The following is a 27,264-nucleotide window of genomic DNA, read 5'->3' as shown; positions in this document are numbered from 1 at the left end:
TCCTGAACACTCTTTATAAATGCATTTAAATACTTTTTAAACATAATAATTCACAAGTTGTACAAACTGCTTTTTTTGCACTTTCAGAGCTTGACAGTTCCAGTCCTTATCATCTTACATTACAAGGCCAGGATATTCTGCAAAAAAAAAAAAAAAAAAAAAAAAAAAAAAAAACTACTTTGTGAGAGTAAATGATGTCAATTTTGCTGTGAACTTTCCCTTGAAACATGTCTGTGTGAAAGACTGTTATATATTTCAGAACCACGGAGAGAGAAACTCTATAACTGGACTTGGTTACAAGTGTGAGATCAGAAAACCTAGAAAGAGACAAACAAGACATATAGATTACAAAGCTCATCTCAGAATCATATTTTAAGCAAAATTTTGCTTAATTTGTTGATTTTGCTAGCATAAAGTGACATCAAATTACAAATCAGTTATTTTAGAAACCGTAATGTGTAGGGCTTTCAATTTAATCCTTTCATTTAGTGTGAGTAACTATTAAGAAATGAACACAATACAAATTTACACAATTATTCATGCCTGAAATGCACAAATATGAAGATGCATTTTTTGGGGAAAGTTACTTTTAAAAGTAATGCATTACAATATTGCGTTACTCCCTAAAAATGTAACTAATTGCGTTACTTTTTATGGAAAGCAATGTGTTATGTTACTTTTGCATCATCTGGGCTGTTTGTTTGTTTTTATAACAACAAAAAGTTCTATTTTTGACAAATGTTAAGGCCCTTTCACACCAAAAGTGAAATGAATAAGCCTCAGGCTGAAGGAAATGCAAATTCACACCTGTACAGTAGAGTACAAGTAAATGAATGATGAATGCTCACATTTAACCTAGAACTAGTCTAGAATAATCATCATGTTTACAAAGCGCACACAACACCTCTGCACTCCTGATTTCCCTCAACATGTAGACAGGAGAGCTGTCAGTCAATAAATGGGAAAACAAAGTAACCTGTGATACATATTTGAAAAAGTAACTTTACTAGTGAAAAAGTAATCTGATTACGTAACTTGAGTAACTTGTAATGCGTTACCCCAACACTGCTTGTTGCATGACATTTAAGAAGACAGTGTTTAGCTGATATGGAAAAAAAAAATAATAATAATAAAAAATATATATATATATATATATATATATATATATATATATATATATATATATATATATATATATATATATATATATATATATATATATATATATATTGACTTGTAAGACAATTTTGGTCAACTGCCACAAACAAATTTTCTTTGTTTGAGGGCTTTCCTCAGCAGATATTGATATATGCCATTAGCGGCGATTAAGCACCTGCCCTAGTAATGAAACAACAACTATAAGGATTAAAATGTTCTTTTCTTCTTCCAGTGACAACATTTTCAGATTAAGGCCCATCAGTGCTGTTCTTATCACCAGCAAGAACTTATTGGTTACCAATGTCACTTAATGAAAATTTCAAGATGGTGATCCATCAAGACTCCCGACAGAAAGATCAGGCTGCCAGCGCCATAAAGGAAATTTTACACAACATTCCATTATTTTGTTGGCACATTCACCAATAAATAACACTGCTGGCGGCTAAATTGATGGACATTGTGATACTTCATGGAGATTAAGATCGATGAGATGAACACTTGGTCCTCTGGGGCGCCATCACAATAAATGAAGTAGTGGAGCCAGGTCTGGAGATCATGGCTGCCAAAAACACTCTTGCCATTATGGCACTTCCTGTGCTTGCCATTGATGAGGTTGGTCATGCTGATGATTGTACAAGTGATCACAGCTGTAATCATGGTGTGCATCAGTGCCCTAGATGAAATGAGACAATTGCAATTCTTTATTTAAGTACAGTTTAATATGTGTTAAAAGCAGAAGCATTTACAATCCACATTCTCAAAAATCTGATGAACTCTTTAGGTGGGATATAATACTTGCACTCTATTTAAACATGCAATTGGTATATTGAAGTATGAGGCACCTTTTACACATCATTTTTATGCACTGCCCTGCTACATTTAAATTTTTTTATTAAGTTGTTACTCGCCCTTATTGCGCGGCACAAAAGCAATGAGAGAAGCATTTTATTGAGCTCACGAGGATTATTACTGTTTGTGCCTGGAGTAACACGCACTACAAACCTCTCCCAACTGTATTGAGTTACTCAAAAGGCACAAACATATTACAGAGATGTGAACTGCAGTATCATCTCGGTCACCATGATTTTGCCAACTAAGACATGTTCCTGGATCAACATATATTGTTGATTCTAGAACAGCATTCCTGTCTGAAATTTGTCCTAACCATATCCCTACCCATAAGTTATCCCTAAAATCAGAGGGAAAGGATAGGTGAATTACACTGATCTCGAAGCACCTAACCCTGGTTGTAAGCCTAAACTTGACAAACTGTAAACTTGTCTCTGAAATCTGATTGGTTGATTGGAATGTTGTTAAAGGATTAGTTCACTTTCAAATGAAAATTACCCCAAGCTTTACTCACCCTCAAGCCATCCTAGGTGTATATGACTTTCTTCTTTTTGATGAACACAATCAGAGAAATATTAATAAATATCCTGACTCATCCGAGCTTTATAATGGCAGTATGCGTTACCACATGAGTATGAGCTAAAGAAAGTGTCTCCATCCACATTCATTCATCATAAACATATTCCACAGTGCTCCGGAGGGTTAATAAAGGCTTTCTGAAGTGAAGCGATGCATTTGTGTAAAAAAAAAGTCCATATTTAACAAGTTATGAAGTAAAATATCTAGCTTCCGCCAGACTGCCTTCCGTATTCTTCAAAAAGCTTACGCTGTACGTCCTGCGCCTTCCCTATTCAACTTACGAAACTGATGCAACGCCAGTTCCGTTTTTTCCATAATTGGAATAGGCCTTTATTAACCCTCTGGAGCCGTGTGGCATATGTTTATGATGGATGGAGACTCTTTTGCGCAACTAGCGGTTTAGGAGCTTTTTCTAGTCACCCGAACCCTTAGAGAAGACTGATTTCTTGGACCAGAATTCATCTCTGTTACCACTGATGCTAAAAGGCATCCTTTTCAATCTATTTTCTTTATACAATGCTTTTCTCAGCATAGTCACAGGGCAATTGTGAAGACTACCAGAGCTGAAAACATGAGGCAACTCTCCAAACTGGAGAAACCTAGGGGCAGCAGACTCAGCAGGGGAACCCTGGGTTTCACATCTGCTGCAGTTCAGCAAAATCCTGCAACAGACAGCTATCTTAATTCTGAATTAAATTGTTGATTAATTGTGTACATGTCTACACTTGTCTCTTACCTCCTGTCTTTTCGTGCAGGTACATACCAGGGCCAATGGGTGGGAGGCATGCGGCATGGATATGGCGTACGGCAGAGTGTTCCGTACGGCATGGCGGCCGTCATCCGTTCACCTCTGCGTACCTCCATAAACTCTCTACGCTCTGAGCACAGCAATGGCACAGCTCTGCTGACTGGCGATCGGGCGCCTGTGGCTGGCGTGGGGGGCGGCGGCGTCCTGGCAGCGGGCAGCCCGGCCGTGTCCCGTGGAGGCTTCGTTCTGACGGCCCACAGTGAGGCAGAGCTGTTGAAGAACAAAAAGAAGGGCCTGTTCCGTCGCTCGCTCCTGAGTGGCCTCAAGCTGCGAAAATCCGAGTCCAAGAGCTCATTAGCCAGCCAGCGAAGCAAGCAGAGTTCTTTCCGCAGTGAGGCTGGAATGAGTACGGTGAGCTCCGCTGCATCTGACATCAACTCAACCATCAGCCTTGGGGAAGGGGAGGGCGAGCTGCCAGTGGGCGAGGACGACGTAGACGCCACTACCACCGAGAGTTATGCTGGCGAATGGAAAAACGACAAGAGGACCGGCTGTGGGGTGAGCCGGCGTTCGGATGGACTGCACTACCAGGGCGAATGGTTGGGCAACAAGAGGCATGGCTACGGATGCACCACCTTTCCAGATGGCACCAAAGAGGAGGGCAAATACAAACAGAACATGCTTGTCAGTGGCAAACGCAAAAACCTCATCCCGCTACGTGCCAGCAAGATCCGCGAGAAAGTGGACAGAGCAGTCGAAGCGGCAGACAAGGCCGCTGACATTGCGAAGCAGAAGGCAGAGATTGCGCTCTCAAGGTAAGACACAGGGTCTCATGTTGAATGTCTTTGCTTGCTGCTTGTTGACCTTAAAAAGCACTTAACCGACCTAACGCTAACATACATTCTCAAAGAGAACCAAAGCAATATCCTCATTTTTGGGTGAAAACGATTTAAACTTAATATATTGGCCTCTAAATGGTTCAAAAACCAACTAGACAAGCACAGTTTGCATTACACAAATGTTTGTGCAATCATATGCTAATGTACTCCGAATAAGGGCTTTTCATACTGCACTTATCCCCGGGTTATCTTCGTTCTAAACACCTCTTTAAACCCTGGGTAAAGGAATGTTACACACTTGTAATTTAGAAGTGGGGTTAGCACCACTTTTTACCCAGGGTTATGAAACCCTGCTCCAGAGAAGGGTTCACGCTTAGCAACAGACAACAAATCGTGTGCCTGATATTCACGTGCTTTGGACAGTCATGGAAACACCTCGCATCGTATATAAACAATCAAATGCTGAGAGAAAATGCGACAATTTGAGTGAAGAAGAGATCGTTTCATTCTTACCTTTAAAGTCCGAAATGTCCATTCAGTATAAACGCGATAGTACAGTCGGCAATCTGAGGATGCGCAATGCTAGAGCTTTTATGTAAACAGATGGCATGCTGGGTTCATCCAATCAATGACACTGACAGCGCAAATATGCAAATAGGAATATTAACCCAGGGTTAAGAATGTACAATGTGAAATGTCAGTTTATGAATACTCGGGATTAATTGTTAACCCCAAGTAAATTATGAGTAGTGTGAAACATGAAGCAAGATAACCCAGGATTCCATTCACCCGGGGTTTAGAATAACCCAGGGTTAACTATTTAAAGTGTGAAAAGTCCTATTTTTGACAAAATTAGCCTTAAGAAAATTTTTCGAATGCACCAAAAATGTTGACTCATTTTGCACTACACAGACTACCAATTACTTGGGTTCACGGTCATGACGTAACAAAATCATATGCATTGACAAATTTCTTATTGAAACAGAAAGTTTGGACAGGACATCCTATAGGGCCCTTAAAAAAAATAGCCATTAAGTCGGTGCCAATAGCCTAGTGGTTAGTGTGCCGACATATGGCGCAAATGCGTTCACAGCGACCCAAGTTCGTCCTGTCTCGAGGTCCTTTGCCGATCCTGCCCCCCTCTCTCCACCCAATGCTTTCCTGTCTGCTCTCTACTGTCCTCTCCGAATAAAGGCACAAAAAGCCCATAAATATAAGTAAAAAAAAAAAAAAAAAAAAAGCCATTAAGCTTTAGTTACATCAAACCAATGAACCTATGTACCTGCTAGTTGGTTACGGGTGGTAAAAAAAAAAAAATTGTTTTGGGTTTTTTTGACTGAAACGACGGTCAGGCCAGTGTTGCCACCTTATGGACCAACAAATTATTGCATAAACAAAAAAAAAACAAAACAAAAAAATCAAGGTGTATTTGCAAGGGCAGGTAGAATTCGCGCATATGCTGATGGTTAAATTTATGTCACGCACACTGCACGTAGGCTAGGGTAAACCGAAATATATGTTAATATTAAGTGGAAGGGTCATTCTCAACGTAGAAAGCATTTGATTGGACAAAATCTGTGTAGGGCAGGATGAGTCATCAATATTTTCATCCCATTTTCCTGGTAGAGAAATACTGTAAACATGAAATGAGTATATGGCTAAAATCTCATTTTGTCAACTCAATTTGGAGTACGCTAGCAAAAATATGGCTTCAGACCTAACAGACATGGACTAAAAGTAACCAAAACTCTTCTTGAATTAATGGAGTCTTAAAGTGCACAGTGTATCTCTTACCATTAGCACGTACACTCAAACAAACATCTGCTTGGACTACACAAGTGTTTATTGACATTTGTGTATCGTTCTACAACATGTATCCTCTCGCTTTCTTTACACAGCATCCGAATGCAAAGCCATATTTCTAGCGGTTGCTTGGGACCTGTTAAATAGGCCTTGCTGGTGCTGCTATGTGGTGTGGTTGCTAAGGAAACGTGAATGATTTGTGTCGGTGTCAGCGAGGAGAGAGAATACATAAGTCCGGATTCACTTAATGAGAGTCATGTAGATTCTGGGTGTATCAGCAGGCTGACTGATGTCTTTATTGATGCAGAGCAACAGTAGCACAATCAATAACATGGACATGTGGAATGCCATAGTCATAAATTGCCTGAAGCTGTTAAGGCGTGTCTCTGTGCGTGCGTGCTTGTGTGTTTTTTTTTTAATAACCGCATACAGTTTTGTTGAATATTGAATGCTAATTGAAAAACTGAAGCATTTTTCACCTTGTTGTCTGCCATGTCGGTTTGTTGATGTTGTCTAGAGCAGTGTTTTCCAACCTTTGTTGTTTTAGGTAACACCACAGTCTCATCAGAACAAATGCTCCTTCACTGACACCAAAACAGAAATGTGTTCCAATGAACTAACATGATACTGAATGTCCTGTGAATGGGGAGAAAGAAAAAAAATGATTTTTTTTGTAATTGTAATTACAAAATTCAATAATTAAATGTAATTTTTTTTTTAACATTCTGGTAAATCTGGTGCTGTTACTGTTAACTAAGACTAAAACTAATAAATATTTCCTTTAATTCAGATAAAGCTTAAATAAAATATAATATTAATATTAGATGAAAAACTTAAACATGGAACAACTTACATAGTTGCAATGGCAACTAAGTGAAATAAAATAAGCTGAATGAGAAATGAGAAAAGTGCATAAAATTACAAAAATGTAAACAAAAACTGAAAATATAAAAACAGAAGCCAATTCTAAATGTTAATAAATACTATAGTAGTATAACTAATAAGAAAATAATAGTTTAAAAAATGAAAATGTAATCATTTACCTCATTTAAAAAAAATGTAAGATTCATGAAAGAACCTTTTTTTTTTTTTTTTTACTCAAGACTCTTATTGTATCAGATTTAGTGCACAAAATGGGTCTGAATGATTTGTTGACAAATTGGACTGATTCAGTTCATGTTCAACTCAGCTGCAGCAGTTTACAACTCACAGGAGGGAAAGATATTTATTGAATAACAATTTAAATTTTTCACATTAAGCTATCAAATGACTTCAGAAGAGTTTAAATTCCCTGTGAACTGGACATTGCAAAAGACTTTTCTTCAGTGTTGTGACGTATTTCCAAGTGAAACGGAATATTGAATAGAGGGCAGGGTTTTACTTTAGCGCTCCTCCTCTCCATCTCTTGCTCATAGCAGACTAACGGTTGGAGGGGAGTGGTTTAAAGGTGCCCTAGAACTTTTTAAAAAAAAAATGTAATATAAGTCTAAGGTTTCAGCTCAAAATACCCCATAGATTTTTTTTAATTCATTTTTTTAACTGCCTATTTTGGGGCATAATTAGAAATGAGCCGATTCAGGGTGTGTGGCCCTTTAAATCTGGTGCTCCACACCCCAAGAGCTCGCGCTTGCCTTAAACAACATAAAAAAAGTTAAAACAGCTAATATAACCCTCAAAATGGTTCTTTACAAAGTGTTCGTCATGCAGCATGTCTAATCGCGTAAGTATAGTGTTTATTTTGATGTTTACATTTGATTCTGAATGAGTTTGAGGCTGTGCTCCGTGGCTAACGGCTAATGCTACACTGTTGGAGAGATTTATAAAGAATGAAGTTGTGTTTATGAATTATACAGACTGCAAGTGTTTAAAAATGAAAATAGCGACGGCTCTTGTCTCCGTGAATACAGTAAGAAACGACGGTAACTTTAACCACATTTAACAGTACATTAGCAACATGCTAACGAAACATTTAGAAAGACAATTTACAAATATCACTAAAAATATCATGATATCATGGATCATGTCAGTTATTATTGCTCCATCTGCCATTTTTTGCTATTGTCCTTGCTTGCTTACCTAGACTGTTGATTCGGCTGTGCACATCCAGACGTTAATACTGGCTGCCCTTGTCTAATGCCTTTCATAATGTTGGGAACATGGGCTGGCATATGCAAATATTGGGGGCGTACACCCAATATTTTACACCCGTGTTGAGATTCGCCTGTTCTTCGGAGGTCTTTTAAACAAATGAGATTTATATAAGGAGGAGGAAACAATGGAGTTTGAGACTCACTGTATGTCATTTCCATGTACTGAACTCTTGTTATTTAACTATGCCGAGGTAAATTCAATTTTTGAATCTAGGGCACCTTTAAGCGTTTTCAACCCAAGCCGTCAAACTGACGTCATCAGAAAAGGAACGCCATTCCAGACCGGAAGTAACTTTTCAGATTTTGATTAAAGATTACAACAACAAATATTTTTTTTCTGTGTATTAACTTGCACCGATGAATTGTTCAGCACAAGACTAGTAATATGCAGTAACAAAGTAAACAGGGTCAATTTTGATTTCATGGCGACTTAAAATCATAGGCCCTGTTTACACTTGTGCATTTTCGTTTTAAAGCGGCGTTGTAAAATGAAAACGATCCTCGTCTACACTGGCATTTCCACAGCTTTTCAGAAATGATCTCCGTCTGCACTACATGACTGAAAAGGCATGTCACATGACCGTTCATGCACACCGGGTATGCGCGTACAACTGTAAACAGTTGCCTCTTGCGCATGTAGGTAGCTGGAAAATGCAGTTTAACTGCACAATGGCTGCTCAAAATAAAAACAAAGCCAGCAAAGATTACAGTACAGTCTCTGTTATTGATACAGTCAATGTTATTGTTTACACGGTCGTCAAGGATACGCAGAGCGAACATGGGCAGCCATGGCATCGTTTTCAAAAGTCTCCGTTTTGGTCTGTTTACACTGAAATGCCGGAGTAGTGTAAAAGACAGGGATAACCATAGCAAGTTATGCGTTTTAAAACAAACGCACTAGTGTAAACGAGTCGTAGACTGGAAAAATAGATGACATGCCTTCACTCTCTTCCATTGTAAAAAATTGAAGCCGCCAATGTCCCAATATGGTAGCCTGACGTGGTCATACTCAATTCTAGTCAGAATATGAGTCTGATACTGCTCCATTGGGCTTTGATTATGGGGGCGTATTTCAACCGATCCAGGAAAGACCTCAATTGGATAGACCTACAACCAATCAGAGCTACAGAGTAAGTGACGTATGTTGAGCGACGCATAGTTGTCAACAGAACTCTTCTTAGCGACCACCGGGGCCACTGATAAATCAAACTTTTGCCGAATCCCGTAGGAAGGACGGCAAAGACATCTTTCCCATCGACAAATGCCTTGATCGCGGTCCTCTGTTCCTCTTTTAAAATTAATGCGCTGTCGATATCTTCTGTAACGGACGCGATGGCGGAATCTACACATCTCAGTTCTTCAACAACAGCCATCATTGTTGTAAACTAATTGACCTTTCGCAAAGACTCGCCCCCCTTAGTTACTGTTGCTTTGTCCGACAAGCCGTGGCGCTGTCACGCCACACAGAGTGGAGCAAAGAGGAAACTGACAACACATCGACAGACGAGACAGAGCTGGTTACTTATGATATTAAACAAAGTCCCAGCTTTCAAACTGTGTAGTTATTTAAAAAATTCAAACAATAAAAACCGTTTTGTGGCTCTTTAATGTGTAGTGACCATGATCGTGACAGATTGCTGTAGCGCCTCAGCTCAAGAGGCTCGTTAACCGATCATCTCTTCCTACTAGTCCATTTATAGCATCAAATAAACATGAATGAACATGAGAATGAATGTTGTTTCAAACGCGGAAAGACGTCAGTATGCACAATTTTTCAAGTTTAACTCCACCGATGTTAATCTTCTAACTCCTGACTGCTTTGACGGACAAAATGGCGGATGCAGCGTTCTGATTGGTTAGATCGCTTGTCAATCAAACTCCCCAAGCGTTCTCTGATGACGTGGGCGGTTATGTAACCGCAGATAGCCTGTCCATCATCGATTAAAGCCCGCCCTGGCAATTTGATTGGCTCGGCCTTCTGGGAGCCGAGCATAATTACTCCACAATGGATCGAGTCCAGACCGAACTTCCAGTCCAAAAAATGTTGTGGGCGGGGTTCGGGCTGGCACCCAGGCTACCAATATGGCGCAGTAGTGAACTCGGGACCCGAGTCTGCACAGTAGGGAAGTGGAGGCGTGGTATCAAGGCCCCGCCCACACTCCCCCAGGATTGGTTAGTACAATTTATTGCAGAACAACTCATTATGTCGGTGTGAAATAAACGGCTATGGAAATGTAGAAATTAAATTTCCCAAAAATCCTACTGATCCGACTACTTCGTTCAGAGAAGCTTTCAATCTCAGCTGTCAATCATGACGTCACACTCACATTTTTATAGTATTAAAAAACAAACCAAACTTATTTAAAATAAAAACTACCTAAAATGACAGAAACCATCTTTGGAAAATAAATATTTTTGATTGTTTAGTTTGTCTCGCGTCCCATAAGATTACATGGAGACGGTGGTGTTTATGACCTATACTGGGACCAGCCACCTGAGGGCGATCAAAACGCATTGGCTTCAATTTTCAGGACTTGTGCAGCAAACTTGGTCGAAATATAGCGCACAGGTCATATTGACCATGTTTAATAATTTTATATTGCTTCCCCATTCATTGTAATTACATGGAAAACAGCGACTAGCACAGTCAACAAAAGTAATACCAGTTTGGAATGACATGAGGATGAGTACAGAATGACATATTTTTCCTTTCTAGGTGTACTATCACTTTAAGACTCTTTAAAAAAAAAAAATGCAGGTAAAAAAAATCTAAAGCTAAATCTAAATTTTTCCAAGAACCCCGTTAAGTGCGTTGCGCACCCCTGGATGGGAATCACTGGTCTAGATCAGGTTGTTTAGGTGACTCATAGGTCAGAAGAAGAAAAAGGAGATCGAGATAGGGTTCAGGAAGAGAAACCAGGAGAAAAGCGAGAGAGACACAGAAAATCAGAGATTACGCATTATGCCAAGAGTGCTGGAGACTTGCCGGAGATAGACCAGGCAGGCAGAATTGGAACTAAGCCAGTTTGCCTATTTTTTTTTTGTTTATCATTCTCTCCATTTCAAACAGTCCCATCCCCTCACAAACTCACAGTAGCTTATTGCCTCACACGTTGCGGACACGCGCGACATGCATCCACATGACCTGCACATATATGTTGGGAAATGTGTGTGTAAGCACATATGTGAGTTTATATGCTTGAGCCTGCCCATTGATGGCGCCTACATATGTTTGCGTACATACAAACGTGCATAGGTATGCATGTGCTATATTAGGAGCGTCACTCACCCCACAAATCCCACTGACCTCATTATATTCTCAGCAATGCTATCACTACAGCTTAGCACAGCCCCTGACAACACACATATACATGCATATATACAGTACTGTACACACAGAGCTCTAGCAGCAACCAATGAAATAAAGCTCAATATGTAAAATAATGTAAAATAACCCATGTTCATGTTCTAAAGGTATTTATTATCACCTCATTTTCAAACTCTTAAGAAAAAATACATAAATTTAACATTAAATTCTAAATGAACCAGTGTTATTTTAGCTTTATGTATTTACTATTACAGTATTTATTAATATTTTGAATAATTTTTTTTTTATTTTCAGTTTATGTAATTTTGTTATGCTCTTTCATTACTTTTATTATTTTTAATATTTATTTTATATTTATTTCAGTTTTAGTTTTAGTAAATTTAGTACTTCAACAACATAATTTTATTTCATCTAAGATTTATATTTTACTGTACAGTTTTATTACATGAAAATGATTTTTAATTGTTTTAGTTTTAGTTGACATTTACAACACTGACATTAACTCAAAATTTACTCCCTTATTTCTTAATGCATGTTCCTGTTCTTTATTGTAAATTAATTATTGGTTCATGTTATTCAAAATGTTAAACATTTTCCACTGACATCAAGACCTTGCCGTGCAAGATAATATTAACTAATAGCCAAACAGCTATTTAGCTAATCAGTAACCAAATAGAGACACAATAAAAATGTAGTTTACTTTAAATTAATGATTTTTTTGTTGTTGTTTGTTGTGTTTAATATATATTACTATTTAAACATTTGCATTTGAAGCTTGAAATGTAATGTATGTGTAATGTAATGTAAAAAAAAAAAAGGGACCACACATGCAAGATGTCAAATTGGCGAAAAGTCACATGATTTTGTAAAAAAATCATGTTTTTCTGTAAACCAATTTATATATAAATATAGAAAAAATAGAAAATAGAAAAAAACATTCATATTAAACTTGGAGATGGAGATGGTGGATTCTATATTTTGAACCATACCTGAAAATGTTTACCCTGAATGGATCATTTCTTGGAGTTTGCTATGTGACCTAAGAAGAAGAAAACAAGAATAGATCACTTCGAGGAAAGCCTAATTGCTAGTAATAGTTTGAGAAGAAAGGATTGCTAATGGATTCTCAACCATTAGAATACTTTAATGCATTTGTTTTCTCAAAAACCCCTCACAAACCATGATTTGTCCAAAGTCATGACTCATATCATGCATTTTTTATAATATTTATTATTATTTATTTTTTTTACCATAAGATCCATTTACAATTAAGCAAAAAACAGCTATGATTTAGCTTTTCTTGGCAATTTTCTACAAATAGGCAGCTTTTTTTCTGCCATGCCTTTAAGACTTCTATGTAAATTCCCTCTTTGCATGTGAATTGAGAAACAGTGCTTTGCTGAGCTTACTGTGGGTTTCATGGCCGTGAGTCAAGTTTCTTAACACTGAATAGGCGTCACTGACGTTCATGGCTGGTTATCCGCTGTTAGTTCAGAACCGTTTTTGTAACTTCGTTTCGGGGAGGAACTTCTATATTGAGTTCTTTTAGTCCAAAAGATTAAGAAAAACTTGATTTCTAATAATAAGGTCCTTTTAAACAACACTTTTATACATTTAAAGAGGGTAGTCTACTAGAAAAGGTCCATCAAGATTTGCCATACAATTCCAAAATATAAAAATCCTTAAGTCGAACACTTCCGGACCAACGTACGCAGACACAACACACAAACAGGATGCAGGTTAGACTAGTGGAGATCTAAATGACTGAGAATATCACACAACAGTTAATCTGATTAACTCGCTAGGGTCAACATGGTCAAAGTAGGTACTACAGTAGATCTGCGCTGAGGCATTAAGACCGGAAGCAACCGTGACTCATCTGCAAGTTAAAGCTTTGTTCTGGTGGTCACGGGGCGGCTTATTTGGGTCATCCATAGAGATTAAGTGCTTTGTTGTCATAAGATGTCCATCTTTGGACTTTGTTACAGATGTATCAATATACTATTTAATGCAAAAGTGACCACATTTCACACACTCACACACACAAAAAAAATCCTTGAATTCATCCAATCAGCTCTGAATCACAACATTTAACTCTAAATAAAATGAATCATATTACAACATTCGATTCTGAGCGAGATAACATATTAACGGATTAACTGGGCTTATGAACTACTCATCCTATGAATTTTTTCGAAGAGAATCAACAATATAAAATTATTGACTATAAGTCATTATGAACAAATTAACAAGTCCAATGAATCTCTTTGAATTATGTAATAGAATCAACAAAAAAGCTAAATATATAAGTTATTATGAACAACTTTAATAAGAAATGAAAAAACAAAAAAACGTCATGAACAAACTGTAAGTCATGAACAAATTAACTACACTGTAAAAAAGAATTGTTGGTTTAACTTAAAAAAGTAAGTTACCTGGTTTCCTTAAAAAAATTTAGTTCACTGAAATTAAAAATTTGAGTTAATACAATGAAGGAGACTGATTTAATCAACAGAAACTCAAAATATTATGTTATCTGAACCACATTAATTATCTAAGATGATTTGACAAAAGAAAAAATGTTGTGATAACAAATCCTAAAAATATTTTTTTTACAGTGTACTCATCCTATGAATCATTTTGAATAACGTAATAAAATAAAAAAACGCTAACATATAAAATCAGTATGAACAAGTAACTACTCATCTTATGAATCTTTTCTAATTGTGTTATAAAAATCAACAAAAAAAGCTAGCATAAAATTATTCATTATAAATCATCATGGACAAATGAACTACTCATCCCATGAATCACTTTGAATGATGTAACAGAATCAACAAAACCACTAACACATAAAATCATTGACTATAAGTCATTATAAACAAATTAACTACCAGTCCTATCAATATTTTCTAATAATGTTATAAAATCAACAAAAACGCTAACATACACTCTAAAAAATCATTGTAAAAAAACTATTTACACAGTAAAATACAGTTTTCCACAATAAAACAGTAATATACCATAAAAACAATGCATTCTGGGTACAGTATATTACTTCTGTCTACTACAATGCATTCGGAGTAATATTATTTGTCATTTTTGAGAAAGTAGCTTATAGGCCTCTTTTCTTAAAATGACAAATATTACCCAGAATGCATTGTTTTTATGGTATATTACTGTTTCAATGAAAAAACGGGATTTTACTGTGTAAATTTGTTTTTATTTTTTAGTTATTTTTTAGTTTATAAAATAAATGACTACAAGTCATTATGAACAAATTAACTAATCATCCTATGAATCTTTTCAAATGAAGTAACAGAAATCAACAAAAACGCTAACATATAAAATCACTGACTGAACTGCAAGTCATTGCCTAAAATTATTAAATACAATATTTTAGAAATGTGCAACAAAATGTTTAAATATATACAAAAATAACAGTATATTGAGAGTGTAGAGAGACTGATTTGATTACCTCATTCACAATACTTCATGGGAGTGAGTCTCATTTAAGTCAGAATGCTGTGATTTTACTAGGATTTTGACAATAAAGACAATTTTAAAAAATATTGACTTGTGGCTTCTACAGAAGCATATCATCATTGCTTGATCACAGAGATCATGGTGTGTTGAAAGTTTTATTTTGCTAAAAACTGGCTTTTGTATGGAGAAAATGAATGAGATTTTTACTTACAGAACCAGATTGTTGTGCTGTATTGGCATTGATGCTTAAACATGGATGCTCAGACAGTATGTTAATGTGCTCATGTTTCTAATCATGAACATTGTTTCTAAATAACACATACTATTATGTCTGGGTGGACTGGGGCGAGAGCTTTGCATTGTGAATATTAGCTCTTTTCATGACAAAAGTGCAAGAAGAAATCCATGTTTACCATTATAAATGCCCTTTAAGGTGACTAGAAGATCCATCTTTTTTAATTGATGGTGTAGTTGTACTGTAGGTTGTGGATGTGTGAATGTGATCCTAAAAAAGAAGAAAGGGTGTTCAGATCATTTAGTAAAGTCACGCGAGTAGGAGAATGTGAATGAGAGGCAGGGCTTTAGAAAAAAAAGACTGCGTGTGTATGAAAGAGAGTGAAAGAAGCGATGGGAGGTGCCTGCACGTGTCTGAGTGTTGAGAGGCAGGACGGAAGAAAAAAAAGAGAGTGAGAATCTGTGTTAGCGTCAGAGATGGGTGAGAGAGTTTACACGTGGATGAGTGTTAAATATATGCTTAAAGGGATAGTTCACTCAAAAATGAAAAGTCATTTGATTCAAAATGTTGGTTCAAATCCATTTGATTTACTTTCTTGAGTGGAGCACAAAGAATTTATATTTTTCCTCAATATAATGAAAGTGAATGGGGATTAGAGATGACAAGCTTAAAAAAAACACACAAAGGAGGGGAAAATTGGTGGTTTATTTAAATAATTGGCAATTCAATAAATAATATAATTTAAAATATGATTTTACCCATGACATATGAAAAAGCTACTTTATTGAAGATATATAGCCTACTTTAGACCAAAAGAAGTCTCTTTTGTTCACCAAGGCTGCATTTATTTGATCAAAAAATTAATAAAAATATTGTGAAATATTATTACAATTTAAAATAACTTTTCTAGTTTAATGTATTTTAAAATGTAAATTATTCCTGTGATGCAACGCTGAATTTTCAGAATTATTACGCCAGTTTCAATATCACATGATCCTTCAGGAATCATTCTAATATGCTGATTTGCTGCTCAAGAGACATTTCTTATTATCATCAATGTTGAAAACAGTTGTTTGAAATTTTGAAAATTTCCTGATAATTTACTCACCCCCATGTCATCCAAGATATTCATGTCTTTCTTTCTTCAGTAGAAAAGAAATTAAGGTTTTTGATGAAAACATTCCAGGATTTTTCTCCATATAATGGACTTCAATGAGGTTCAATAGGTTGAAGGTCTAAATTGCAGTTTCAGTGCAGCTTCAAAGGGCTCTACATGACCCCAGACAAGGAATAAGGGTCTTATCTAATGAAATGATCAGTCATTTTCTAAAAAAAAAATAAAAATGTATATACTTTTTAATCACAAATGCTCATCTTGCACTGCTCTGCGATGCGCCACATATCACGTTGAAAGGTCATGCGTGGCGAAGGCGGAAAACTTTAATCTAATTTTATCAAAATCGTCCGATATCGGTGTTTTATCTTTTTTTTTGTAAAGAGCATTTGGTTTAATCTTTGCAAGTTCGCTTTGTAGACACTGGATCATCGGTACTCCCGCCTACGTCACGCACAACCTTTGTAACATGATTACATCATGCGTGCGGATCACAGAGCTAGTGCAAGATGAGCATTTGTGGTTTAAAAAAAAAATAATAATAATCATTGACTATTTTATGTATGACTATAAGTCATTATAAACAAATTAACTACCAGTTCTATCAATATTTGCGAATAATGTTATAAAATCAACAAAAACCCTAACATACACTCTAAAAAATCATTGTAAAAAATGTATTTACACAGTAAAATACAGTTTTCCACAATAAAACAGTAATATACCATAAAAACGATGCATTCTGGGTACAGTATATTACTTCTGTCTATTACAATGCATTCGGAGTAATATTATTTGTCATTTTTGAGAAAGTAGCTTATAGGCCTCTTTTCTTAAAATGACAAATATTACCCAGAATGCACTGTTTTTATGGTATATTACTGTTTCAATGAAAAAACGGTATTTTACTGTGTAAATTTGTTTCATTTTTTTAGTTATTTTTTTTAGTTATTTTTTAGTTATTTTTCTCGGCTGGGATCACGTAGAGCCCTGCTCTGAAACTGCAATTACCTGTTGAACCCTGTTGAAGTCCACTATATGGAGAAAAATCCTGGAGTGATTTCCTCAAAAACCATAATTTATTTTCGACTGAAGAACAAAAGACATAAACATCTTGGATGACATAGGGGTAAGTAAATTATCAGGATATTTTTATTCAGAAGTGAACTAATCCTTTAATATCTTTGTGGAAATCATGATACTTTTTTCAGGATTCTTTGATGAATAGAAAGTTCAAAAGAACAGCATTTACTTGAAATAGAAATCTTTTGTAATAATGTAAAAGCCTTTACTGTCATTTTTGATCAATTTAATGCATCCTTACTGAATAAAAGTATTATTTTCTTTCAAAAACAAACAAACACATTATAGTGCCGTTGTGCTTCGGATGACCCGAGTTCGAGTCTCGGCTCGTGGACCTTTGCCGATCCCGTCCCCCCCCTCTTTCTCCCACTTTGCTTCCTGTCAACTCTATATTATCCTATCAAAATAAAGGCAAAAATCACCAAAAATAAATCTTTTGTTCTCCGAATCTCTGAAAACAAGACTTTTTATACTTCTTAAGTTAATGCATCTTGTTTTAAGAGATATTTTAACTGGATTTAAAAAAAAATGTTGCTTCACAGCTCAAGCTTTCATTCACTTTCAATATATGGAAAACAGTGTTATTTTTCAGATAATTTACTTTTTGTGTTCTGTGGGAGAAAATCAGTCATTGGGTTTGGAACAACACAAGGATGAATAAATGACACAATTTTCATTTTTGCCTGAACTATCCCTTTAATTGTGTGAGAGTTAACGGGACTTGCTGTGAAACAACGTTTAGTCTCTGTTTCCATCAGAAAGTGTGTAGAAACATTGCTACTGTTCAGCAGTATATAAATAGAACAGCAACCAGCACAGCTCGACCCAGACTCACAGCGCCTATGGATCAGTGTGTGTGTGTGTGTGTGAGAGACCATACACACACCATTTAGAAGCCCCTCTATTAGTGAATGGATGTTTCTCACATCCAGCCCTCACTCTCTGACTGTACTCTCAACACCTCCAGAAGCATCCCACAATCCTCCTCTCATTTTCCTCTGTTATCTAATTGTTTGTCCTTTTTATACCCCACGCCATCTTATTCTCTCCCTCACTTTCTCTCCTCTGGCGTTGCCAGGACAACCGGCAAGGCACGGGGTGAATGCAATCCTAAGATCTCTTCATCCGACCTACCTCGCCGTAGCTCACCGTCACACACTCGAATGCTCTCGCGCCCACATGTTCTGACCACACCACATGCTATAACCCCATTTAAACCCTCACATGCTAAAAACGCTCTCACACACACACTTTCTTGCACAAACATGCACTTGGTTTGGCTGGCTGGGTGAAGACAGCCTAGAGCAGAGAGGAAGAGGGTGCAATCGATGAGCATCGACATGCAATACTGCACCAAGACAGCCACTGCACAAACAAGTAGAGAACGAGACCAGGGGGGAAAAGTTCAGTGAGAAAGGGACAGCATCTTCATACCTGCCGTTTGTGTGGTCGAATCGCATGAATAATCCATCCGTGGCAGAATGTGACACTTTAAGTCTGTTGAAACAACAATGTTTATTAAAAACAAAATCTGAAAATAAGTGCAATTAAATATTTGTTTAAAGTATTCTATTTTAATATTTATTCAATAGCATATAATAATAATACAATCATTTAAAATTAATATTTTTTCAATTAAAGGGTTAGTTCACCCAAAAATGTCATTTTGTCAAAAATTCTGTCATTTATTACTCACCCTCATGCCGTTCCACACCCGTAAGACCTTCCTTAATCTTCAGAACACAAAGTAAGATATTTTTGTTGAAATCCGATGGCCCTGTAAGGCCTGCATAGGGAGCAATGACATTTCCTCTCTCAAGATCCATTAATGCACTAAAAACATATTTAAATCAGTTCATGTGAGTACAGTGGTTCAATATTAATATTATAAAGCGACGAGAATATTTTTGGTGCACCAAAAAAACGACTTATTTAGTGATGGCCGATTTCAAAACGTTCCTTCAGGAAGCTTCGGAGCACAGATGAATCAGTGTATCGAATCAGCTGTTCGGAGCGCCAAAGTCACGTGATTTCAGCAGTTTGGCTGTTTGACACGCGATCCGAATCATGATTCGATACGCTGATTCATTATGCTCCGAAGCTTCCTGAAGCAGTGTTTTGAAATCGGCCATCACTAAATAAGTCGTTTTTTTGGTGCACCAAAAATATTCTCGTCGCTTTATAATATTAATATTGAACCACTGTACTCACATGAACTGATTTAAATATGTTTTTATTACATTAATGGATCTTGAGAGAGGAAATGTCATTGCTGGCTATGCAGGCCTCACTGAGTCATCGGATTTTAACAAAAATATCTTAATTTGTGTTCTGAAGATTAATGAAGGTCTTACGGGTGTGGAACAGCATGAGGGTGAGTAATAAATGACAGAATTTTAATTTTTGGGTGAACTAACCCTTTAATATCAGTGTTATTTTAGTATAATTTAGATACTTTTTATAGTTTGAATCAGTTTTTATTTTATATTTCCATTTTCATTTTTGGTTAAAGTTTTAGTCATTTTTTGTCATTTTTAATAGTTTGAGTTTAAAAAAAAATGTCTATGGTTTTTATTTATTTTTATTTCAGTTTTAGTTTTAGTTATTTTAGTACATCAAGTTAAACTAAATTATAATGGGAAATAAGTTTAAGCCTTATAGATTTTATTTTATTTCAGTTAACATTTGTTTTATTTCAAGTAATGGAAATGTTTTTATGGTTTAAGTTTGGTTTTAGTTTAGTTTTAGTTAACTATAACAACCCTGATTAATACAACTTTAAATTACAAAATTAAGTACTACTAAAACAATTTCAAACTAAAATTAAATTATTAATACTTTAATATTAAAGGATTATTTCACTTTCAAATTAAAATTAGGCCAAGCTTTATATGCCCAAGGTGTATATGACTTTATTTTTCTGATGAACACAATCAGAGAAATATTAATAAATATCCTGACACATCCGAGCTTTATAATGGCAGTGAACAGGGTTCAATGAGTATGAGTTGAAGAAAGTGCCTCCATCCACATCCATCCATCATAAAATTGTACTCCACACGGCTCCGGGGGGTTAATAAAGGCCTTCTGAAGTGAAGTAATGCGTTTTTGTAAAAAAATGCTTTTAAAAAATCCATATTTAACAAGTTATGAAGTAAAATATCTAGTTTCCGTCAAACCGCCTTCCATATTCTACTTATGAAGAAAGTGTAAAACTCTCAAAAAAAGCTTACGCTACGTCCTACGCCTTTCCTATTCAAAAAAAATAGCTTAAATGACGTGACACCAGTTTACACTTTCTTCGTAAGTTGAATATGGAAGGTGGTATGGCGGAAGCTAGATATTTTACTTCATAACTTGTTAAATATGTTTTTTTTTTTACACAAATGCATTGTTTCGCTTCAGAAGGCATTTACTACCCCCCAGAGCCGTGTGGAGTATGTTTATGATGGATGGATGTGGATGGAGGCACTTTCTTCAGCTCAGACTCATTGATCCTGTTCACAGCCATTATAAAGCTTGGATGCGTCAGGATATTTATTAATATATTTTTGAATGTGTTCATCAGAAAGAAGAAAGTCATATACACCTCGGATGGATTGAGGGTGAGTAAAGCTTGGGGTAATTTTCATTTGAAAGTGAAGTAATCCTTTAAAATGTACTCAAATTTTAATAATATTTTTTAATGAAATTAATCATTTTAATGAATACAATTACTACTACTAAAAAACTACTTCTAATAAACTATTTAAAAGTAAATAAAAAATACATTAAAATATTATTTTGCCAGTAATTTGTCCAAGTTTTCTTAATTGAAGTAATATATTCCTATCACACACAATTTTGCCACTCAAATCAGTTTATCTAATTTTATATTTACTGGAAAACAAGACAAAATACAGATTTTTTTGTAGTACACAATCCAACATGATGTGCGTCATCATCATGCAAAGTGGAAGTCTCGATCGTGCACACAGGTAAAACAGATGGCTGTGATGAATGGGGAATCACACATTAAAAGGCGAGGTTGTGAACGCTAGCTCTCTTTTATTCTCTTAGACACAGAGCACATTGATTTCCTCAGTGAATTATTTAGCAGCCGAAGCAAGCACTGTTGCCTGTTCTTAGAGGTCCAGATGGGAAATAGTGAACAGTACTTGTGTATTGCTTATTTGTTCAGAAAATGTTTAGCCTAAAGCTTTCAATTTTTGCCTGAAACATTATTCAAAAAGTTCCTGAAGTATTCTGCAACCATTTGACAGCATGTGATATGTACATTCGAACATGGTTATTTAAACGGCAGCAAAGTTGGTTTTACAGAGCATGAAGTAGAGTCTTGGCAAGTTTACGGAGTTAAACAAGTAAGAATTACAGTGTCAGAAAGGCATGACTCTATGGAGTCCCGAGAGCATCTCTCACAGTGAGGGTGTGTGACTGCTGTGTAATTGTTTGCCTTCAGCCTGTATTTATTGTCAACCCTTGGATAATCGGGGTGTCAAGATCTTGGTAGGCGCTGAAGCATGTGCCTTATAAACTTAATGACCAGATCGTTCATTGGCTAAACCATGTATTTATGTGCATTTTGCTGTTGTCTGCATCATAGAGCAAAATTTTTCCCAATTAAAACCAAACAACAATACCATCCATAAACATGATAGATAATACTATAATGGTAGGCCTATAGTAATGTATACTTTTGCTGCAGGATTACGGAAATTTGTAAAAACTTTTGTGTGAAAATTGTGTAAAACTTTCTATAAATGAAACAACATAGACCTATTCCACAAGAATAATATTATATATGGTGTGTGCGTGTGTGTATGGCAGGACTTGATTGATGAAAAATTGATTCAATTTTGTCAATGTGTGTTACGTACCAGAAGAGATCCAGAATGGGAGTTTGCAAAAACACTGCTTAAATATCTGGAAAAGGAAAAAGAAAGACTTTTAAGAGGAAAAAGTAATTTAAGATTACAAAGGCATTGTTTTTTTATTTTTAATAATGTGCATTGGTGATTCATTTGCAATAAGACATAGGAACCTCCAAGTAAATTTTGACTTTAAAGGGTTAGTTCACCCAAAAATGAAATTTCTGTCATTAATTACTCACCCTCATGTTGTTCTACACCCATAAGTCCTTTGTTAATCTTCGGAACACAAATTAAGATAATTTTGATAAAATCTGATGGCTCAGTTTTACGAATCTTTTGTTTCAAACCAGTGGTTCGGAGTGTGAAAGTCACGTTATTTCAGTAAACGAGGCTTCGTTACGTCATAAGTGTTTCAAAATTTCAATGGTTCACCACTGGGGGGGGCGTGACTTTGGCAGTTTGATACATGCTCCAAACCACTGATTCGAAACAAAAGATTCGTAAAGCATCGAAGCTTCATGAAGCAGTGTTTTGAAATCGGCCATCACTAGATATTGTTGAATAAAGTCGTTATTTTGTTTTTTGGCGCACAAAAAGTATTCTCGTCACTTCATAACATTAAGGTTGAACCACTGTAGTCACATGAACTGTTTTAAACATCTTTTTAGTAGCTTTCTGGGCATTGAAAGTGTTAATCATCTTGCTGGTAATGCAGGCCTCACTGAGCCATCGGATTTTATCAAAAATATCTTAATTTGTGTTCCGAAGATGAACGAAGGTCTTACAGGTTTGAAACGACTCATTTTTGGGTGAATTAACCCTTTAAAGACAAAAAAACTGTTTTATTGTGTAGAATAAACAAACAAACAATATTCAGAAAATATTTTTTACTTATTTACTACTTATTTAATTTTGTCTCAAATTCTCTGAAATAGTTTCTGGAGAAAGTTTTGATAAAATACTCTGCAACCACAGCATGTCATATTTACATTTGAACGTGGTTATTATATATTTTGACTTTAATGACATTATAAAATAAATGAGAAAGAAAAAAATGAATTAATACACGTGTGTGTGGGCTTGTTTATATGATTTATGAAGATTTGTATAAAAAATTTGTATAATGACATGGGTATTACACTGGCATTACAATGTAAACCTGGTTTATAAGGATATTTCCTGAGTCCTCATAATTAAAATGGCTTAAAAAAAAACATTTAGTATGTTTTTTTTTAAGCCATTTTAATTATGAGGACTCAGGAAATGTCCTTATAAACCAGGTAAAAAATGTAAAAAAAATGATAGATGCACCGATGTGTTTGTTTGTGTGTGTGTCTTAAGTTGTCAAACATTTTAAAGTTTAAAGCTGAAGTGTGTAAAGTGTGCAATTGTTTCAGTGTTAAAAGCATCTTTTCAATTCCTTTTGGTGACCCTAGTGGTTCACAAATTACACACTTCACCTTAAATGCAACCAGCCCTGTCCTTTTCTAACCCAGTCTTTCTCTCTACATCTTAACCGCCTTGGCCCGGACCGCTACATCCACAGGACAGCTCACGCGAGAGGGAAAGCCGATGCCGCGACAACGGCAGCGCAGAAAGCCCAGGAAGAGTGCAGGCTGGCCCGGATCACCGCCAAAGAGTTTTCTCCTTCTTTCCAGCACAGAGGAAACAGTGAGTGCAACCAGCCGAGTCTGGAGACTAAAAATAACCGGGACTTCAAACTGTTTGACAGTACGACTAAACATTCAGTTAGCTACGAATGTAAAATACGCCAATAAGTTAATTTTGAAAACACTCTCCCACCGTGATTTGAAAGCTGCAAACATTATTCATCAATTCTCTGGATTAGTGCTGATAATTTTTTGCTAGCAAAAGCTAGCAGCAAGAGGTAGATGTACATGTTAGTAATAGCTCAGTAGGAGAACAAGAGGAGACGGTGAAAGCGTCTGTGTGTGTACGTGTAGGTGCCGGATGGGTTCAGGGCTGTAGGGGTCGATGCCCCTACCGAGCCGTGCGGGGGGAATGAGTGATAGAAGAGGCAATAAGAAGATAAGGGGAGGTCAGCACTGACCTTTCCGAAAAGCCCACGCGAAGCTAGTCGACATACACAATGAAATTTATGCATGCACACACACACACACAATACCCACAAACACATATTCACACCACCCACATACATAAACACACATACTGTATACAGTCACACTTTCGGTCGCTGTCACACCCCCACACATTGGCAGAATTTATACACTCTCAGATCACATCCCGTCACAAAACACCCCTTTACAGGAGAGCTATAAGCACACACGCTGTGCTGGATCAGTGTATTCGACCTCCCGGAACGGCTGATATTTCTAAATGATAAAGTTACGTCATGTGATGACCTTAGAAATGTTAGGACAAACTTGGCTGAGATGTGATGACTTGCAACAGATTTGTAAATGATGTTTACAGTTGGAATACAAGCCTTTATGAGGTTAAGTTAAAAGTTATGTACTTACAGGCGCATTGGGATATGCGCCTGTAAACAAAAACAGACTTGAAAATCGTCGTTCTCATTAGTCAAGCTGATTAGAGCAGCAATGGTGCTGACTCTGGAAAGCTTTGAGAAGTTATACTGTATTACCAGGAACGGTCCATGTGCTTCAAGCAATCAAGTGTGATACAGGAATAATTCAACCCCAAAATTAAAATTCTGTCATGATTTACTCACTCTTATGTTGCTCAAAACCCACCAACCAAATGCTGTTATTTTTTTCTTTGGAACAAAGTAACTTTGCAGTTCTTTCTCATATATCTACAGCTTATATAGTGACAAAAACTTGAAAAAAGTCCATAAAAAAACATAAGGGATGTACCAATTTTAAAACTCTAGCTGATATGATAAGCTGATAGTTGTTTTCATGTGCTAGCCATTAACTGATAAATGTATTTTTTGAAATTTGAACCATTTTGTCTGAATAAAATAAAAATAAAAACACTACAATCTCACAACAATCATTTTAAATGCTAAATTTGGTGAACGTAGGCATCTCCACATTGTTATATACAGTATGAAAAATTTATATTCATTACATTTAACAACGTTATTAAATTATTCGCTTTTTAAAAGATTAACTTTAGAAAGTAATGCCCCATTTTCATCTAATAACAACAATTTTGACTATCCTATAGCTTCAGAAGACTTAATGCATTTAAATTCTTAAATTATGTGTAGACAAATAAGAATTTGATTCAAGTCTGTACAAAACGATTTAATTACGTACAGATTTATTTATTTATTTTGCTAAAGACAGATGGAAGCTTCTGCAAGGACATGTTCCCATCCCATACACCCCCTTTTCAGTACATTTCAAGTGTGTGACATGCCTACATGTTTTAAAATTAAAACTTAGACTTGTCTCTATGTCTCCGAGTAGGAGTGGAGTGCCAGCGACCCAAACAGCAGAACTCGAGCGAGAACGATGTGGAAGTGATCTCCAGTGGGACTGCGGACAGTACTGAGCTCTATATGAAGGGCTCCACACCCCCGGACCTAACCCCAGACGTGAGCCCTACTACCAGCCGGCCCTCCACACCTCCCCGAAGCCCGACCACCAAATCTTCCCACCGCACCAAAAATGCCCGCTTCCTGCGACAGACTGCAGTGGATGAGGAGCGTGGGGGAACGCAAGAGATCCAGGTGCTGATGGAGGGGAGAGGCGGTGGTGGTTCGGGTGGAGGTGGAGAGTACCTGAGGGCTAACAGCTGGAGTGAGGACAAGCGTGCCTCTCGTGGGGGCAGTAGTAGAGGCGGTAGTCATGGCAGCAGCCGCTCTACAACCCCTTCAGTACAGGACGAGGTGCGGGTTGGGGCGACACGGGCCAATGGCCACAAGCATGCCCCCAATCATAAGCCTCGAGACCACAGCTCCTCCAATCACAAAACGCCACGAGAAAGGAGGCCAGACGGACCCTCAGCATCCTGGACATCTCAGCGGGTACACGGGGACAGTTTGGCTCACTCCCGTCTCCTAGAGCAGGACGAGGAAAAACTGAGCAATTACGAAATGGAGATGAGGCCGTTACAGCCAATGGACTCCCATAACTCCCAGAAGCCCTATGGGCATGGGGAGGAGTGGCATGGTCACTCAGAGTCCCGTGCACATACACTACAGCGACGGGGTAAAAATCGCGAGCGGGACGTCCGGGATGCCTCAGGGCCTAGGGATGCCAGGGAGGGGCCGGCTCCAGACTCGGTGCAAAAGTTGGACAGTCTACGAGGGGGAGAAAAGTTAGAGGCTCGGCCCCTCCGTAGGGACCTCACACTCTCACCCCCACAGAAATCCCCACCTATTGCACTAGAGCACGATGACGAGAATCAGTCTCAGCTCAAAGTGAACTCGGTAAGTGAAGATGCACTACACTGAACACAAGGAGAGATACTTCAAGGAATAGTTCACCCAAAATTGAAAATTCTGGTATCATTTACTCACCCTCATGTCGGTCCTAATCTGTATGACTTTCTTCTGTGCAACACAAAAGTAGACATTTTTGAAGACTAAGTGCCTTGACAGTAAACAGGAGCTTTCAAGCTTTAAAAAGGATGCTAAACACCATAAAAGTATGGTAAAAGTGGCCCTTGTGAGCTCTGAATGAGAAACGGATGACGGAAACTTTTATGGCAGGGGTGTCCAATCCTGCTCCTGAAGGGCCAATATCCGGTAGTGTTTAGTTCTAACCTGGCTCAATTCACTTGCCTGGACATTTCTAGTAACCCTGAAGACATTGATTAGTTCAGGTGTGCTTCATTATAACTGTACCTAAGGCCCTGTTTACACCTGATATCGTCAATCCGATCACAAGTGGATGACACGAAATACAGGTGTAAACTGAGGTGTAAAAACGTTTTGAGCTTGTCCACTTTCAACCACTTCCAGAGGTAGTCGAAAACGCAATCGACCAGATTGCTTTCGTAGTGTAGACGTTCATGTGGTTGAATATGTTCGAAGAGCCACAAAAGACCACCTAATCTCCGCCAAA

General features: G+C 37.0%; 1 protein-coding gene and 1 long non-coding RNA gene across 4 annotated transcripts in view; one reads left to right on the top strand and one right to left on the bottom strand.

Annotated features, from left to right (window-relative positions):
* The window catches only part of jph3b (junctophilin 3b), a 45,452-nt gene that overhangs the window by 11,531 nt on the left and 6,657 nt on the right, over nt 1–27,264 (top strand). Inside the window, exons 2-4 of the mRNA XM_048158440.1 lie at nt 3,342–4,149; nt 23,790–23,914; nt 25,663–26,627. Coding sequence (XP_048014397.1) covers nt 3,342–4,149; nt 23,790–23,914; nt 25,663–26,627 — 1,898 coding nt within the window. The remainder of the gene's footprint in view (nt 1–3,341; nt 4,150–23,789; nt 23,915–25,662; nt 26,628–27,264) is intronic.
* On the bottom strand, nt 1,251–23,867 carry LOC125247212. 3 transcript variants are annotated; one of them, XR_007180043.1, is made up of 6 exons: nt 23,736–23,867; nt 22,250–22,295; nt 18,807–18,869; nt 12,444–12,493; nt 6,456–6,612; nt 1,251–1,831 (listed from the first exon to the last, which is right to left on the bottom strand). It is a non-coding gene; the product is annotated as an uncharacterized LOC125247212 (long non-coding RNA). The 3 variants fall into 3 exon arrangements; XR_007180042.1 differs by lacking the exon at nt 1,251–1,831 and adding an exon at nt 15,354–15,445 and having other exon boundaries at nt 4,156–6,612; XR_007180041.1 differs by lacking the exon at nt 1,251–1,831 and having other exon boundaries at nt 4,156–6,612.

Source organism: Megalobrama amblycephala, linkage group LG15, assembly GCF_018812025.1.
Source record: "Megalobrama amblycephala isolate DHTTF-2021 linkage group LG15, ASM1881202v1, whole genome shotgun sequence".
Classification (NCBI taxonomy): domain Eukaryota; kingdom Metazoa; phylum Chordata; class Actinopteri; order Cypriniformes; family Xenocyprididae; genus Megalobrama; species Megalobrama amblycephala.
This window is presented reverse-complemented; position numbering and strand designations above follow the sequence as displayed.